This window comes from Stegostoma tigrinum, chromosome 1 (assembly GCF_030684315.1).
Source record: "Stegostoma tigrinum isolate sSteTig4 chromosome 1, sSteTig4.hap1, whole genome shotgun sequence".
Taxonomy (NCBI): domain Eukaryota; kingdom Metazoa; phylum Chordata; class Chondrichthyes; order Orectolobiformes; family Stegostomatidae; genus Stegostoma; species Stegostoma tigrinum.
Window position 1 is genome coordinate 70552590 of NC_081354.1, and position 17714 is coordinate 70570303.

General features: G+C 39.5%; 1 protein-coding gene across 3 annotated transcripts in view; it reads left to right on the forward strand.

Annotated features, from left to right (window-relative positions):
• The window catches only part of fras1 (Fraser extracellular matrix complex subunit 1), a 446760-nt gene that overhangs the window by 191977 nt on the left and 237069 nt on the right, over window positions 1-17714 (forward strand). For all 3 annotated transcript variants that reach the window (XM_059646148.1, XM_059646150.1, XM_059646159.1), the window contains exons 7-12: window positions 973-1056; window positions 2044-2145; window positions 4544-4735; window positions 9489-9578; window positions 15986-16024; window positions 16744-16891. In XM_059646148.1, coding sequence (XP_059502131.1) covers window positions 973-1056; window positions 2044-2145; window positions 4544-4735; window positions 9489-9578; window positions 15986-16024; window positions 16744-16891 — 655 coding nt within the window. The remainder of the gene's footprint in view (window positions 1-972; window positions 1057-2043; window positions 2146-4543; window positions 4736-9488; window positions 9579-15985; window positions 16025-16743; window positions 16892-17714) is intronic.

A 17714-nucleotide genomic window follows, 5' to 3' on the forward strand; every position in this document is an offset into this window, starting at 1 on the left:
TGTCAGGCACGACCTCCACTTATTAAATCCATGCTGACTAGTTCTAACCCGATCCTGCACTTCCAAGAATTTAGAAACCTCATCCTTGACAATAGATTCTAGAATTTTACCAACAGCCGAGGTTAGGCCAGTTGGCCTATAATTTTCCATCTTTTGTCTTGGTCCTTTCTGTTGAGTTTGCTGTTGGGTGTGTCCACAACAATTGTCTAAACTGACATGCATTAGTAGCGGCAATTTGCAAAATAAATTCATAAGTGTCCATTTGTACCACTTCTCGAAGGTTACCATGAATCTTCAGCTGAGATGGATAATCCAGTGAATGCCACTGCAATAATTAAAAGATGTAAGAAGATGAGCTGTACTAACAAGAGAAAATTGTAGAAATATTCAGCAGGTCTGTTGACTTCTCTGGAAAGAAAAATAGAATTAACATTTCAGCTTGATGACAATTTATTGGAATGGGTCTTTGACATGAAATAACTTCTGTTTCTCTCATCACAAATGCTGCTTCACTAATTAAATATTTAAATCATTTTATGTTCATACTTTCAGGTTTCCAACAACAGCATTTTGCTTTAAATGAGAAGTACTTCTAATTCCTACTTTTTTGCCTCTGTCAAGACCAGGGAGGAATTAACATGAATGAGGAAGTTATGGTCTGAAGCATTAGAATGCATAGTGGAGGACAATCCTCTGAGACAGGATTTGGAGGCATTAGAAATACTTGTAACGCTACTTAGAAAGTTTCCATAAGAACTCCAGCTGCTGTAAATCAGGAACTTGAAGTGAAATACAGGGCAATAATAGAATGAGATTAGGTGAAACCAAATCCTTTTTCCATCAGGCAACAGTCCCTTTGTCTGCAAATTCCTATTTTTATTTTCTAGAATTTAAGTATCAATATATTGACAATTTCAACAATGAATTACACAGTGCTTATAATTTATGATTTTCCCTTGCTGTTAACTTTAGGATGAAGATGTTGTAACACACGCTGGAAACTGTTGTCCTGAATGTCTGCCAAAATCCTGTTCATTGGCAGGGAAGCGGTACAAGGTAACCTTGAAGTTACTTCGCAACTTCAAATTTTTGAGTTAAGATCCATTTTCCACTTGAGGGCCAAGTTCCAGGTCTGACGCTGTGATAAGCTGCTATTTGATGTTCCGCGGTATCTCTTTTAAAAGTGACTTGGATCAGATTTTTGGATGTCTCTTTTGGCATTCATGCTTGCCTTACCATGTAATAAACATGATAAGGCTGTTTCTTTAAAGAAGGAAAAGAAATAAAGATGTGCATTTATATAACGCTAAATAGAGTTGAGCCTTGACAAATTTACTCAACTATGGTCACCTACTCCTATGCTTTTATATTTTTTTTTGCCGTTCCAAGTTTATAATTGCATGAGGAAAACAAGGAACATGCTGGTGAACCTTAGCAAGTCTCACAGGATCTGTGGCAAGAGACACCGAGTTAGCCTTTTGAGTCCGGAATGACTGTTTCTGAACTTTGGTGCTAGCTCCTTGAACTTACTGCTTCTCCCAACTCTTTAATTTGCTGACTTTTGTGAACTCTGCAGCTCGCTATCTCAGCAGCTTGTGACTCTGCAGCTCGCTGCCCACACTACAGGCTCCCTTCCTCCGTCACTCTTCTGTTCATCCCATCTCACCACTTCTCCCAATCACAACTTCCTTTCCTTTGTCCCTACCTCTCACTCACTCCCCACATACCCCTGCTGCTCCCTCTTGCTTGCTGTTTACTTCACCTGAATCAGGGAGGTCGCTGTGAGAACCAGAATCTATTGCAACACAAATGTTTTTGAATACTTTGGAAGATATGATGTATCAAAGTGTCCCCAAACAATTTATTTGCCATTGATTATTCATACATCTCTTTGACCTTGGCAGAGAAGTGATTAGCACTTTCTGATCCTCATGAATTGTTTAATTGTCATATGATTGCTTTCTGTACAATTCAGCAAAGCTATGTTGTGGATAATTTATGTCCAGAGTGTTTATTAAGATGATATGGTCTTTGTTTCTTCAGCATGGTGATCAGTGGAAGAAGAATGAGTGCACCAGTTGTATTTGTGATCGTGGTGAAATTAGATGCCGTGTGCAGCTATGTCCAACATTAACTTGTGAAAAGGTAATTGCAAATCAACTGCATGGAAGAAATCTCATTTTCGTCTGTGGTGTAGCATGGAGAAGACTTTCTTCAGTGTAGCATGGAAAGAATATTTAGGTTAGAAAAATAAATCAGCTGTCCATTAGATAGCCCACCAACGTTTAGGTGAGCAAAGCTCCCTTTACAGCAGCACCCAGGCAATTCAAGACACCCAGGATAAGAAACAGGAAATTTTGTCTCCAAATGCATAAGCATCACTTCACTATCATTTGGGTGAACGAGCTCACTGGCAAAATTCTTATAGTAAGAAAATGCCCAAATGTTCAGCTGGGATATCTGCAGAAGATGAACACAAATCCTGTTTACGCTGCGCAAACAGGCCTGAATTTACAGTGGCTGATTGGGACGCCGCCCGTGAGACCAAGTTAGAAGGCGTAACAAATATGAACGGTACCTTTACTTGTCAATTTGCATTTTCCAATTATGTAAACTCATTATTTTTGAACAGGTTAATTGAGTCTGTGGTGGTGCGAAGTCAAGTGTATCTCAACTGTTCAGTTTAATTTGACACTGGTTTGTTAAATCCAAACCAAAACAGTGTCATTAAACCACCATTCTGAATTTATACCGCTCAAGCTATCTCCTCCATACAGATGACAGACCTGTAGACCTATGAAAGACTGGTTTGACAAATCTGCAGTTGTTTTAAGAAAGCTGAATCTGACAACATCTATACTGGATGTTGGTTTACAGATTTGGATCTCTTGGAAACTGGATTAAAGACAAATTTTCAACACACCAGTTCAGCCACTTCAACAAAAGACGAATGTCTGGCCAGTCCTCCTTTTCAGCAGTTACAGAACAACTTTGACAGTGCGTACGATGATGCATTTTATTGTGTAATGCTGATCATATGTAACCTTTTTATGTTTTATGAGCTGTAGGATTCTTGCCTCCCATAAATTATACTTCTTAAAAGTTGCTGGGTTCTTCTCACCATCAACCGGCCAAGTCTTGCGGCATGTTTGAAGGTTTTGTGAGCAGTAGGGTGCATAAACTTCACACGCACTGCAAGTTTTTACAGTACTGATTAAAGGCATATTTTGGCTGTGAGCAAATGTTAAACATTCCCACCTGCTGTTTGATATGGCTAACCCAGCAGATGCATGCACCTTATATAATTGAAGATCTATAATATTTTTGGGTGTTCCCAAAGTATACCAAACAACTGATCCTCACCTGTCTAGGAATTGCAAACTCCATAAATATGTGGGTTTGTGGGGGCGGGTGTAATTTCAATCAGGGATATGTGTACATTTTGTTGAAGAGCTTTTCTGTTGCCCTGAAGGCCCATGTATTTGTATGCGTAGGTGGGTCTTTCAAAAATTGTGTCAAGAGATAAGGGTGCTGTTATTGAACCCTTCCAAGTATTGTGCACGTACAATTTTAACTTGCAGTGTTTAAATCAAGGACTTGAAGTACAAAGGGAAAAGCATAGTCCAAACAAAAGTTTGAAATTGTACAGGGCTCAAAGAACTCACATTCCATCAAAATAATGTCTTTGACTGAAATTCTGGATGACTTTCCATTTAAAGTTGTTTGCACACCCTGAACGTAATTAACACCAGCATCCCATTCTTAAGGGTAAATGATAAATTGGTATTTTGAATCTGCTGAAGGTAACAATTTTTGTGTGCTCATTTGTGACTGGTAAATATATGTTTTTAATTGTATTCTCTGTTACAGCTGTAAAGTAAAAGAGTTAACATCAAGGAATCAGCCTATAATATAACAACATTTAACTATGGTTAAAATATTTGGGAAGTGGATTTAAAAGCAGGAATGAAAAATATTCTCAGGTCATGGTCAAGATTAATTCTCCTGTTCAAATACAGAATTCAGAACCTGTTTTCTTTTGTCGATTTATATACCTAAATGTGAAAATATAACACATGCAGGCAGTGAAGACAGTATTAGTCTATCATTTTTCATTACTGTTCAGAGATCAGGTGACAAGAAAGCCAAAATATTAGTCCAAAGAAATCGGGTGGGTTTGGTTTGGGTGGGGTGTTGTATTATCAACTTCAATTGTGAATCCAATCTATCTTGAATCTCTATCACGTACCGTTTGCATATATCTCACTTGGGAGTGAGTGACCAATTCATTACCAGGAGAAAAGATGCTAATTTAAATACTTAATGCGGATGTGTGTCTCATGTTTTAATTTCATTTTATAGTTGATTCTGGCTGGACAGTGTTCCTGTATCTTGAGGAAACATAGTTAAGCGTCTTTCCAGTGCAGCTTATGGGTCAGGAGGAGGAGGAATGACCTTCCACAAGGCCCAAACACTGTCCTTCCAGCGTACCTGTTAACTCCAAAAACAACTTCCACTTGATATTTAATGTTAATTTCCACAGGGCCTGAATAAAATCAGAAGACCTGGGCATTGCTGTGAGGAATGTGTGTCTGGGAAAGGGAGCTGTCTATATGAAGGTGTCACCAGGTATCATGGAGAGATGTGGAGTGTAACTGACTGCGAGTTCTGCATGTGTGAGAGAGGACAGGTCATCTGTCAGACTGCCGAATGTGCCAGAGTGGAGTGCTCATGGGTAAGGGAACCCATTCTCCTATGTTATTGTTGATAGAGAAAAATGGAAGTGTGGCTTTGTGATAATTTGTGAAAAAACTGCATTTCTTCTGTAAAAAGCCTGTTTAAACCTTAGCTCTTCAAGTATTTCAGCCTCACTGCTCTCTGGCATGCAAATCTAATTAGTAGAGCTGAAGCTATGTCATTCATCCTTTGAAGTTAAGAAGTCTATTTCTAACAACTGATGAGCATGACTTGTGTGTGAAGTTCGGGAGACTTTGCACATCGTCAGCCCTTGCCCTGACATATCTTAGGCCAGTGGAATATGAGTCTATACCACTGTAGATACATCAGATCCTGTGGGTAACCAAGATGTGATTTGTGTCTTGTTTCTTAGACATTCCACTGCGTTCACTGCACTCAAGATCATTGGAACTTAGAAGCATAGAATTGCACAGCGTGGATACAGACCCTTAAGTTTAACTTGTTGATGTCGATCAGATAACCTAAGTTAATCCAGTCCCATTTGCTAGTATTTGGCTGACATCCCTTTAAACCCTAGAGTAATTTAGAATATCTGGTTAGCATGGATGAGTTGGACCAGAGAGTCCATTTCCTTGCTGTAATTCTCTATGACTCTTTACATGTACACATCAAGAAGCCTCTACCACTTCCTCTTGCAGCTCATTCCATACATAAACCACCCTCTGTGTGAAAGTGTTGCCCTTTAGGTCTCTCTTAAATCTTTGCTGTCTCACCTTGAACCTGTGCCCTATAGTTTTGGACTCCCCAAACCTTTGAGAAAGACCTTAGCTATTAGATTGGTCTCATCCAATCAATTCACATGAATCGGTCTTTGCCATCCAAGGTGGACCAATTCTTAAATTCTTAAGAGGAGGAAGCCTGATTTGCTCTGCCTTCCAAAGTAATTTAGAGATGTGCCCTCTGATGCATACTAACAACCAGTAGGAACCACAAATGGGAGATGGGTAAAGATGAGGACTAATAGAGGCTAAGGTGCTCCAAAGGGTGCAGTGAATCTAGCTGTGAGAAGTGCTGTCCCTCCCTATCAACTTAGTTGAAAGAATATCATACAACTGAGCGATGCTTATGAAAACCTCAGTGTCTTTTGACCTAAAGAATTTGATTTTATTTGCATCAACCCAAAACTTACTATTTTAAACAATATGTACAAAATGCGGAGGAATGGGATTGTGGGAGATATAGCAGTTTGGATCGGAAATTGGCTTGCAGAAAGAAGACAGAGGGTGGTAGTTGATGGGAAATGTTCATCCTGGAGAGCAGTTACTAGTGGTGTACCGCAAGGGTCGGTGTTGGGTCCACTGCTGTTTGTCATTTTTATAAATGACCTGGATGACGGCGTAGAAGGATGGCTTAGTAAATTTGCGGACGACACTAAGGTCGGTGGAGTTGTGGATAGTGACGAAGGATGCTGTAGGGTGCAGAGAGACATCGATAAGCTGCAGAGCTGGGCTGAGAGGTGGCAAATGGAGTTTAATGCAGACAAGTGTGAGGTGATGCACTTTGGTAGGAGTAACCGGAAGGCAAAGTACAGGGCTAATGGTAAGATTCTTGGTAGTGTAGATGAGCAGAAAGATCTCGGTGTCCACGTACACAGATCCTTGGAAGTTGCCACCCAGGTTGACAGGGCTGCTAAGAAGGCATACAGTGTTTTAGCTTTTATTAATAGAGGGATCGAGCTCCGGAACCAAGAGGTTATGCTCGACAAAACTCTGGTGCGGCCGCACTTGGAGTATTGCGTACAGTTCTGGTCACCGCATTATAAGAAGGATGTGGAAGCTTTGGAAAGGGTGCAGAGGAGATTTACTAGGATGTTGCCTGGTATGGAGGGAAGGTCTTACGAGGAAAGGCTGAGGGACTTGAGGCTGTTTTCATTAGAGAGAGGAAGGTTGAGAGGTGACTTAATTGAAACATATAAAATAATCAGAGGGTTAGATAGGGTGAATAGGGAGAGCCTTTTTCCTAGGATGGTGACAGCGAGCACGAGGGGGCATAGCTTTAAATTGAGGGGTGAAAGATATAGGACGGATGTCAGATGTGGTTTCTTTACTCGGAGAGTAGTAAGGGAATGGAACGCTTTGCCTGCAACGGTAGTAGATTCGCCAACTTTAGGTACATTTAAGTCATCATTGGATAAGCAAATGGACGTACGTGGAATAGTGTAGGTTAGATGGGCTTGAGATCGGTATGACAGGTCAGCACAACATCGAGGGCCGAAGGGCCTGTACTGTGGTGTAATGTTCTGTGTTCTATGACTATTCATTTAGTGGCTTCTTCGTAAAACCAAGAAGGGTCTAACCTCAAGCAAGTAGATTCAGGACAGGTACACTCGATTTTGGACAGAGAAATCCTGATGAATCGTAATCAAAAGACATTCTTGAGTTCTACAACATATTTGGTAAGAATAGGTGGGAGCAGCTGGCTTTAGATTAGCTTCCCCCTCTTGAATTTCGTAACTGATTTATCACAAGCATTGTTAAACAAACAATGGAAGATCTTTCAAGAACAGTTATAAAGCATCTTCTATAATTTGATATCAGAAGCAGTTCATAGCAAAAAATGCTTTTGGAGGGAAGTTACAGATCTTTTTGTCTCTAGGCAAGAAAAGATATTAGCTCAATAACATATGAGCTACTTGTCTGAAATCATCTCTGTGCAAATTAATTCCAACGTACTCTGGGGATAGGAACAAATGCTGGAATCTGTACTGAAAACGACACATGTTGGTGATCACAGCGGCTCAGGCAGCATCTATGGAGAGAGCAAGCCAACTTTTCGAGTCTAGATGAAGCAGCATTTCACCTGTACCACCTCCAGTCTTGTCTATTATATTTGCTGCATCCAATGTGGCCTACTCTACATTGGAGAAACCAAACTGCAGAACACCTCCAGTCCGTGCAAAAGCATGATCCCAACCTTCCCATAGCCAGTCATTTGAACACAGCATCCTGCTCGCGTGCCCACTTGTCCGTCCTTGGCATGCTACAGTGCTGCAATGAATCACAACACAAACTGGAGGAACAAAATCTCATCTTCAGACGAGGCTGGTTTATAACCTTCTGGACTTAACATTGATTTCAACACCTTCAAAATGTGAACAAACTCCCATTCTTTGAGCTTGTTTAATTTTCTGTCACCATGTCTTCTCCATCCACCCCTTCCCTATTCCGTGGGACTGTCTGTTCTTTCAAGACTGGCAGTTAGACATACTGTTGTTAGGCCTTTCTCACATTCTGATCACTTAATCTGAACTATCAACATCCTTTTTCCCCACCGTCTACCTTCCAGCCCGTCTCCCAAAAGAAACTGCAGCATAACTGCTGCCACCTGCACACTTCACTACAGCTCTGATGAAGAGTCATCCAGACTCAACGTTGGCTTGCTGTCTCTGCATGGAAGCTGTCTGATTTGCTGTGATCTCCCGGATTTGTTGTTTTCAGTACCTCTAAACTGGAACATTGTGTTTTGGGCCATATTTAGAAAAAAGGACTTTTATATTTGAAGAGCCAATACTCACCAGAGAGAAACGCAGTATGATTGTAAGGGAGCAGGAATTTGAAACTAACATTGGTTCAGTTCTCTCGATCATCTAGACTTGGCTACAGTTGGAAGGCTGCGGGTTTTTTGCCCGAGTTCTGCCACCCCCAACCTGCTCCTGAATTTGTGGGCGTTAAGTTGGGAATTATGCCCGTTGTACCCTTTTAGGGTCCAACAGAGGCTTTAACTGTTGTGAGCTGTCATCACTTTGAGAAAGAAAAGTATTCAATCACAGTTGATTGATTTATAATTGTTTCCTGCACCACTGAAGAACATTTGGCTGCTGAGATAGCGTGTTGCTGTGATATTTTGCTGAGTAATGATCATCTTATTTGTCAGGGCTTCCTCCCACAACAATTTAAATTATGCCAATCTCTTACTTTGAGTTGCTCCATTCGGGTTTGGGAGAAACCTTATCCTTCATTTCAGTACAGGTCCTTGAATTCAATACATTAAAAGATCCTGCATTGATAATCTTGATTTATCAATTGGCTCACACCAGCAAATGTGCAGGAGTTATGAGATTAATGTGACTTGCACACTCGAACAAGAAAATAGTTAGCTATAATGAATTGCCTTCTGTCTGTTCGAAGAGACTACATCAAACCTACTTAATGGTTCCTACATCTGATGTGCTATCCCTTTTTATGTGGTAAATTATGTAAGGTAAGTGCATTCCCAGTGCATGCAGATACAATGTAAACATGCAGGGTTAATATTCTAATATATTATGGGCATCATGGGCCAAATTCCAATTGCCCTTGGAATTATTCATTCATGATATTATGTTAATTGTTCTTCGACCTTTCCATATGCTTGATCAGTCCAAGATTAGATTTCAGAATCTTTACACTGAAGTCTCCTTTTCATTGTCACTGAACATCTTCAAAATATATCTTGGCACTGTTCAGTGATTGACATCCTACTCTCAGTTCACCCAATACTGAATATCTCAGTGTGGTATCTCTGTGCCTAGAGTTCATTTAGTAAAATTTAACCCCAACCATGATCAAAGCCTATCCTGCCTATATGCTGTTGTGACCTACTTTAGTGATGTTTACTGTATGTGATGAAGCAGAGCTCTGAGGATTTTGGGCTTAAATAATTTATATTAATGTGTTTCTTAGCCAGTCCACATTCTCACACTTGTGATATAATGTTATTTGATTTGAGAAAATGTTTCTTATTTTCTGCAGGGTGAAGAATTGCTTCACTTACCTGGAAAATGTTGTCCCGAATGTGTGTCAGGTGGCAGTTATTGTGTTTATAAACAGCAAGTTAAAGAGGTGAGTCCCTTTCAATATGTATAGTGTGTTTATATAAAACCAAATGGAGGCTGTTTCAATGGTAGTATGGTTGTGTGCTTGCATATTAACCAATTGTAGTAAAACACATATGGTGAAAGTATAGTTAGATTATTTTGTTAAACCCAAGGTGACTATGTAAGTCAAACTCCATTGATTTGGCCTGCAAAACTCTTGATATTGTTTGTTTTTAATGTGCTTTTATGCAAAGCTGTTGGCTATATTTGGAACTTGCAGGCCTGGACTGGAACTTGACATGTCTCAGGACATTCAGTCATGTCTTTTTTAATTCCAGAAGGCAAGGTTTGAGACTTTCCAATGGTGCTGGGGCTATCACCAGAGGTTTAGAAAGGAATTTCACTCGTAAAAAATCTAGATTTTGGCAGCAGCCAACAGAAGATGCCTTAGTGTGCGACTCCGTTCCCCTTCCTCCTCCTCTTTAATATGGTTTTGCTAATGTTTTAAAGAGGTAACAGGGTTACCCAGGCAGAGTGCCCTGTAGAAAGTATTCAAAGGAAGAGACAGAACTGAAAGTGGAGGACTCCCAACTAAAGTCAATCACACCAAGGACTGGATAGATTTCGAGACGAAACCAAAAGGCTGATGTCAGGTGGATGACAGAGGTTCCTGTGGAGAAATAGAGGAGGCCTTCTCATAGCATTTTGCTCAACGGCACAATTATTGCTGATTAGGTTGAGGGGTGGTGGCAACAAGTAAGCTGCTGCATTGATTAATATTCTCCAACCATCTAACCCTGCAACTGCTTCCTGGACTTTGAGCATCTGGATTTCTGGTTGTAGTAAAAGCCACAGAGCACTGAAACAGATCCTTCGGTCCAACTCATCTGCACTAACCAGATATCACAATCTGGATTAGTTCCTTTTTGCCAGCGTTTGCTCCATATCCCTTTAAACTCTTCCTATTCATATACCCATCCAGATGCCTTTTAAATGTTGTAATTGTACCCATCTCCACCAGTTCCGATGGCAATTCATTCCATACCCGGACCACCTTCTGTGTGAAAAAGTTACAACTCAGGACCTTTCTAAATCTTTCCCAGCTCACCTTAAACCTATACGTTCTAGTTTTGGGTTCCACCACAATGAGGAAAAAGACCTTGGCTATTCATCCTATCCACGCTGCTCATGATTTTATAAACCTCAATAAGGTCATCTCTCAGTCTCCAACACTCCAGGGAAAATAGCCCCAGCTTGTTCAGCCTCTCGCTATAACTCAAACCCTCCGGTTTTGACAACATCCTTGTAAATCTGATGAAGGGTCTAGGCCCAAAACGTCAGCTTTTGTGCTCCTGAGATGCTGCTTGGCCTGCTGTGTTCATCCAGCCTCACATTTTGTTGTCTTATTGACACCCTGTCAAGTTTAACAACACCCTTCTTGTAGAAAGGTAACCCGAATTGGATGTGGTATTCTAAACATGCCTTAACCAATGTCCTATACAGATGCAATATGACCTTCCAACTCTTACACTCAATGTTCTGACCGATGAAAACATGCATGCCAGACACCGCCTTCATCACCCTGTCTACTTTCAAGGAACTGTACACCTGCACCGCTCGGTCCCTTTGTTGCACATCACTCCCCAGGGCCCTACCATTAGGTGTATAAATCCTGCACTGATTTTCCTTGACAAAATGAAACACCTTACATTTACCTGAATTAATCCCCGTCTGCCTCTCCTCAGCCCGTTGCTCCATCTGATCAAGGTTCCATTGCACTGTGAGATAATCTTCACTGTCCACTACACCACCTGTTTTGGTGTTATCTTCAAACTTTCTAAACGTGGCACCTAACATCACGTCCAAATCATTTAACTAAATGACAAAAAGCAGTGGACTCAGCACTAATCCTTGTGGCACACCGCTGGTCTCAGGCCTCCAGTTTGAAAAGCACCCCTCCATTACCACCCTCTGTCTCCTACCTTCAAGCCAATTTTGTATCCAGTTGGCTAGCAACCCCTGCATCCTGTATGATCTAACCATACTAACAAGTCTTATGCAGAACCTTGTTGAATGCTTTGCTGAAGTCTGTGTGGGCAATATCTACGGCCCTGCCTTCATCAGTCTTTTTTGTTACCACTTCAAAAAACTCAGTCGAGTTAGTGAGACATGATTTCCCACAGACAAAGCCATGTTTAACTCTCCCTAATCAGTCCTTGCCTTTCTAAATACACAAAAATCTGTACCTCAGAATCCCCTCCAACATCTTGCGTAGCATTGATATCAGATTCAATGGCCTATAGTTCCCTGGCTTTTACTTAACAGCCTTTCGTAGCTAATGGCACCACATTAACCGACCTCCAGTCTTCTGGCACGTCACCCGTGACTGTTGGTGATGCACACATCTCTGTGAGGGGCCCAGCAATTTCTTCCCTAGCTCCTGACAATATTCTAGAAAACACCTGATCATGCCCTGATAATGTATCTACCTTTGTGCATTTTAAAACATGCAGCACCTCCTCTTCAGTGATATGAACACTTTTCAGGACAGCACTTTTATTTCTCCAAGTTACCTAGCTTCCAAGTGTTTCTCCACGGTAAATGCTGACATGAAAAATGCATTTAGTATCTCACCCATTTCCTGTGGTACCACACATAGATAGCCATATTTATCTCTAAGAGGCCTTGCTCTTTGCCTTGCTACTCTTTAGCCCTTAATGTACTTATAGAATTGCTTTGGATTCTTCTTCACTCAATTTGCCAACGCTATCTCATGTCCCCTTTTAACCCTCCTGATCTCCCTCTTAAACATACTGTTACTACCCTTACACTCATGATGTGGAGATGCCAGTGTTGGACTGGGGTGAACAAAGTCAGAAGTCACTCAACAGGTTGAAGATTTTAGCAAAATATGCAGAAACCTAAATTTATCTGTCCGTAGGATTTGGATTAATAGAAAACATGGACCAGATTTCTGTACTTAACAAGAATTGCTAATTTATCACGGACAAATAATTTCTAAATGCAGGTAAACAATTATGAACTGTTGACACATAACTCTATTAGTTAAAAGCCCAACTTTCTTCTTAACGCCCCTTTATATACACATATGCGTGCACACACAGATGTCAACCGTAGTCCATTTGTCTTGGAGTGAGAAGGTTGTGGATTCAAGCCCTGCTCTGGATTTGGGCTAACAGTTCATAGCTGCAGTAAGCAATGCCTGTTAAATCAAGGCCTAGCCTAGCCTCCTCTCAGTTGGACATAAAAAATTTCATGGCATTCTTGGAGAAAGAACTAAAGAACAACAAATATCCCTTGACCAACATCACTAAGGCTGATTGGTTAGTGAAATATTATTGTTGGAATGCATGTCGCTTCAGAATCACCTACTCCTACTGTCATCCCCATCACATATAGATGAATATAGGATGATTTTTCACATGAACGTCCATGGCCCTGGCAGTTATGCATATATACTGTTTCTCATTATTTTACGTACCAGCAAGACAAGAGGTTGTCTGCTTGGCACAAATTCCACCCATCATGGTGGCTTACCCAATTGATAGATTGATGGATAAGACCAAAAGAACAGTATTACAAGATGCACATGATGAGAAGAGCCTGAATGGGCCAGATTGTGAGCATCTTGAAGAAAAGTTTTAGATGCCTGGAACCTGGTGGAAAATGTTGCAAACAAACTATCCAGATTGACCAAAATTATGGTCACCTGCTGAGTCTCCCACCTTTTCAGCCATGCCATGGGGCGTGCTGGAGAATTGAATGGCTGCCAGGAGCAAACAGGGACACCGCTCAGAAGATTGCAGACTTGTTAGCACAGGGAGTTCTTTGGACACTATAAGCAGCCCAGTAGTCTTGAATACAGGGTGAATTTATTTAATCACTTGAACTGACCATTGTGTCAAACAGCTACATGTGCCCAGCTCCCTTTGCCAGTAAAGTATTCTCTCCATTGGTCCACTCTGGTCTTCAAGTTCCATGAATATCCCTGTAGCCAAATTGATTAATCAAGAAAACTAGCTTGATAATTTGGAATTCCAGTTAAACTACATTTTATTCACACTAATGTTGTATGATGGCTATGTGCTCACTAGGCTTTCCTTTTGATGCTTCCCCTTTCGTGTAGCATGTACATATTTTTAACCACCTAATTATTTACTTCTTATAAGTGGTTAACAAGTGAGAGCAAACAGTGAGGTAAATTTCTGCTGCAAATCAATGCTTGCCTGTAGAAATTAAAACTACTCAGTATTGCTATATACTGGATCAACAATGATGCTGCTGTGTTAGGACCACGCTGCCTCAACATGTATATATTGTGATACGTCCATGGTTGATTGATAGAGATATAGCTTTTCCTGACAGATAAGGTTTGTTACAAGACAAACACAAAACTCCTGGTGTTTTTGAAGGCCAGCAGCTGCTGGCTGTGCAAGACCACACTGATGGGCAGTCCACATGAGCACAAAGACCTTGAACAATATAAAAACAGCTTCAGTTAAACAAATGTACCTAGCAGTTCATATACAATGGTCAGAGTAACAACAAAATTGTCCCTGTTTTTGTCGTGTTTATGGTAATAGGCTAATATTTACCTGTGCAGCAGTCCTGAGGCTGACTGGGAAGTGTTTAAGCTTTCAGTTTCTTTCTCACTCATACTTTTGCAGATTTTCACAATGCAGTAATAATAGAAGTTCTTCAGCACATTTCTTGATTGTTCACATGCAAGTATAAAGTGCTTTTTATTTATTTCTTTATAGGATATGGGCAGTACTGGCAAGGTCAGCATTTATTGAGAATTCCAAATTGCTTTCAACAAATTTGTAGTGAGTCAGTTTCTTGAAATGCTGCAGTTCACGTGATATCATTGTATTCATATTTCTGTTAAGGAGGTGTGTCCAAATTTTGCATAATGTAAATAAAGGAATGGTGCAATAGTCACAAGTCAGGATGGCATTTTCCTTGAAGAACTTTCACATGCTGTTCACATGCACATGTTGTGTTTATGCTTCAAGGTGGTTGAGGCTGCAGGTTTGGAAAGTGCTATCATAAAAGTCTGGCTAGGTTTGAGCATTGCATATTGTGCAGCATACACAATGCTACCAAGGTGTGTCAGTGCTCAAGAGAGTCAATGTATGAGGTAGTATATAGAGTGGTGATGAAGTAGGCTATTTTGTTTTGAGTGTTGAAGCTGCACTCATCCAGACATGTGAAAAATATTCTGTTACACTCATGACTTGTGCCATGCAGATGATAGACTTTGGGTAGTTAAGGATTGAATTACTTCTTGTACAATAACCAGCCTTCACTATCTCTTGTAACCACAGTAGTTACATGGCTGGTCCAGTGAAATTGTTGTAACCACTGGGACACAGATGGACAGTTTGGATAATTCTAACAATTTGGGAAATGGCTAAGGGTGTTTTCCCTCAAAAGAAGGAGAATTTCTGCTGTCCTTTGGTACAGTGTTAGTTCTGTACAAAGTTCAATATAAAATAATATCTGTTGTATTCTAAATTAGCTGTTTAGTTGACATATTGAATCATTTACCTTGATCAATCCTGTCAAATATAACCCTTGCTGCCTCGTTTTTAATTTGCTTCACCAAATGTGATTTACAAGAAACTCTGTCAAGGTAAATTGTACCAAAAAACTTTGAGCTTGGTTCTGAAATTGTTTTAGTAATGATTTCATTTTTTTGAATAAAACACTATTAAGGATTTTTATCAGATATTAATATTGAAAGAAATATTTTTTCATGGTCTTTTTTAAAAAATCTGATCCAAGCAATGTCGCAACGTGGCATTTTGAGTTTGTGGTATTAGTTCAGTGCAATTTTCTAAAATTTGTCTTTCTGTTGATCTACTTGACAATTGTGTAGAGGCCAGTTTTGCAATTTCAATAACGAGGCTTTGGTCAGTAAAAGAAAAATAAACTAAGTTTATGATGTATTAACAATTTATAATACATATTACTGTACGAGAATGCAACAGAACAGGAAGCATCATTTGGAAGTATTGTGCAAATGCACCTTCTTCTGCCAAGGAGTGGAGGAACATCCTGTACTTTAGTGGCCTGTCACTAATTTATCCCTGATATAAAAGTTGTGTAAAAATGTGCAAAAAATAATTGGAAACACAGATCTGTAGGGAAAGTATGAAATATATATTAAGGTAAGATTTCAATCAAGTGAAGCTATGTCTAATTAAAAACCCACCCAATTAACATTCCATTGATTTTGGTAGAATAAAAACTGCATAGATTCGTAAATGAGTGAACGATAATTCCAGTAAATGAGCAGTTACTAGGTGAAAGTGAAAATTAACCATCTTGAAGTTCATGATTGTTACAGAAGAAAATACTTCTTTAAATTTTTGTGCATAATTTATGAATAATTTTATTTTACCTCAGGCACATCATTCAGATTTGAAAGATGAAAAACATCTTCAGGTATGTAGACCACAGTGTGGATCTTTTTAGAATTTGAGTAAAAATGCAGTTCAAAATGAAGCACAATCAGAGGTGAAAGAAAACTTGTCTAATCAGCAATACAGCTGTTTGGATGGAGGTTCAGAAACTGTCTATCTACAGAGGGACAAGAGAGAGCTGTAGGTTCTTTTGAAGTTATAACATGAGCCAGTCGGAGATTCACAATGATTAAACAATTAAAATACCTTTTCATCACATGGTATTTATGCCTGGGACTTCTGGAGATTGCATTTATGATTTTTGCTATTTTTCCAAGAAATCTGTACATCTATTTATACTTCCTTTCAGAGTACCTATCTCTGTCTTTTATAGTTATTGACATCTGCTGATCCCATATATAGTGAGTGGCGCTCTCCTAAATAAGGACTAAACTAAAAAACATTTAGATATCCTATCCAATAAAGTTTCAAGTTCTGCGCTTATACAAGCCAAGTGTACTGTCACAAATAAGGTGGTTGAGGGAATTCTGGTAGGCAGAGAACTTAATCATGCTGTGTTTGTTCTACCAAGTTTAATGCAATACAGTAAATATAGGGTATAATAGCTTAGTATCACAATAGATGTAGTTAATTTCTCATATCAGTACTTCTTGCGCACATTGACTTCAGGATAAATTTTAGACCAAAATAATTTATATCATTAAAGTTCTTTATAATTTTTAAAATCTTTCTTAAAAATAGAATGGAGAAAAATGGAAGGAAGGCCCTTGCAAAGAATGTGAATGTCGAAATTCACAGGTGATCTGTTATAAGCCCTCCTGTCCTTTGTGCCCTGTTGGGACCCTTGCTGCCGTAATAAATGGAGAATGTTGCCCAGAATGCCAACCAGGTTTGTATATATCTGGCAGGGAGAAATTGTTAAGAGTGATTGGAGAAGAATGCAAATATTTGGAGAATGTTCAATATTACAGTTTGTAATATGAATTGTATTTCAAACATTTCAGAAAGTGGTTACAACCTGACTGCAGATTGTAGGTCTAATCTCCTGGCTCCATATCATTTGCAAATACCTACATTTGCTTCATATGTTTGAGAAAATATCTGCTGGCAGAAATGTATGTGTACAAGTCTGTGCTTGGATTACCATGTGTGTCCCTGCCCACCCAAGCATGCCACTTCCTTATAAGGATTTATAAAATAAAGCTTTGGGGATGCCAAGTTTAAAACTGAGTTGCCTTGAACTGGAGCCTGGGTTCCATGGTTATGCTATGACGCTCCAAAACAAGATGTCCCACATTTAGCTGGTTCAAGTTACTTGGTGGCTGAATGACTTTATTTCTTAATCGTTCAGTTATTAACAACATCTATATATCATACAAAGCCACTTATTTTAAAAGGGTACAAAATAAAGGCTGATCGAAGTTATGTTAAATGATGTTATGATTGAAGTTTAGGGTGAGCAGAATGATGATCTGTGTCTATTTAAAGAGTTTGAGTTCAGCAACTGAATATCTTAACTGACTGAAATTATACATTATTTGTGGATTAATGACAGTGAATGTGAATTTTATTTGACAATCAACATAGCAAATTCAAATCATCATTATTCTGACAGCCTTATGAAATAGATTGTTAATGGTTCTATATTTTAATTAAGAATAATGATGACACATGTGAGCATAAGAAAGAGATACATATCTAGAATTACTACT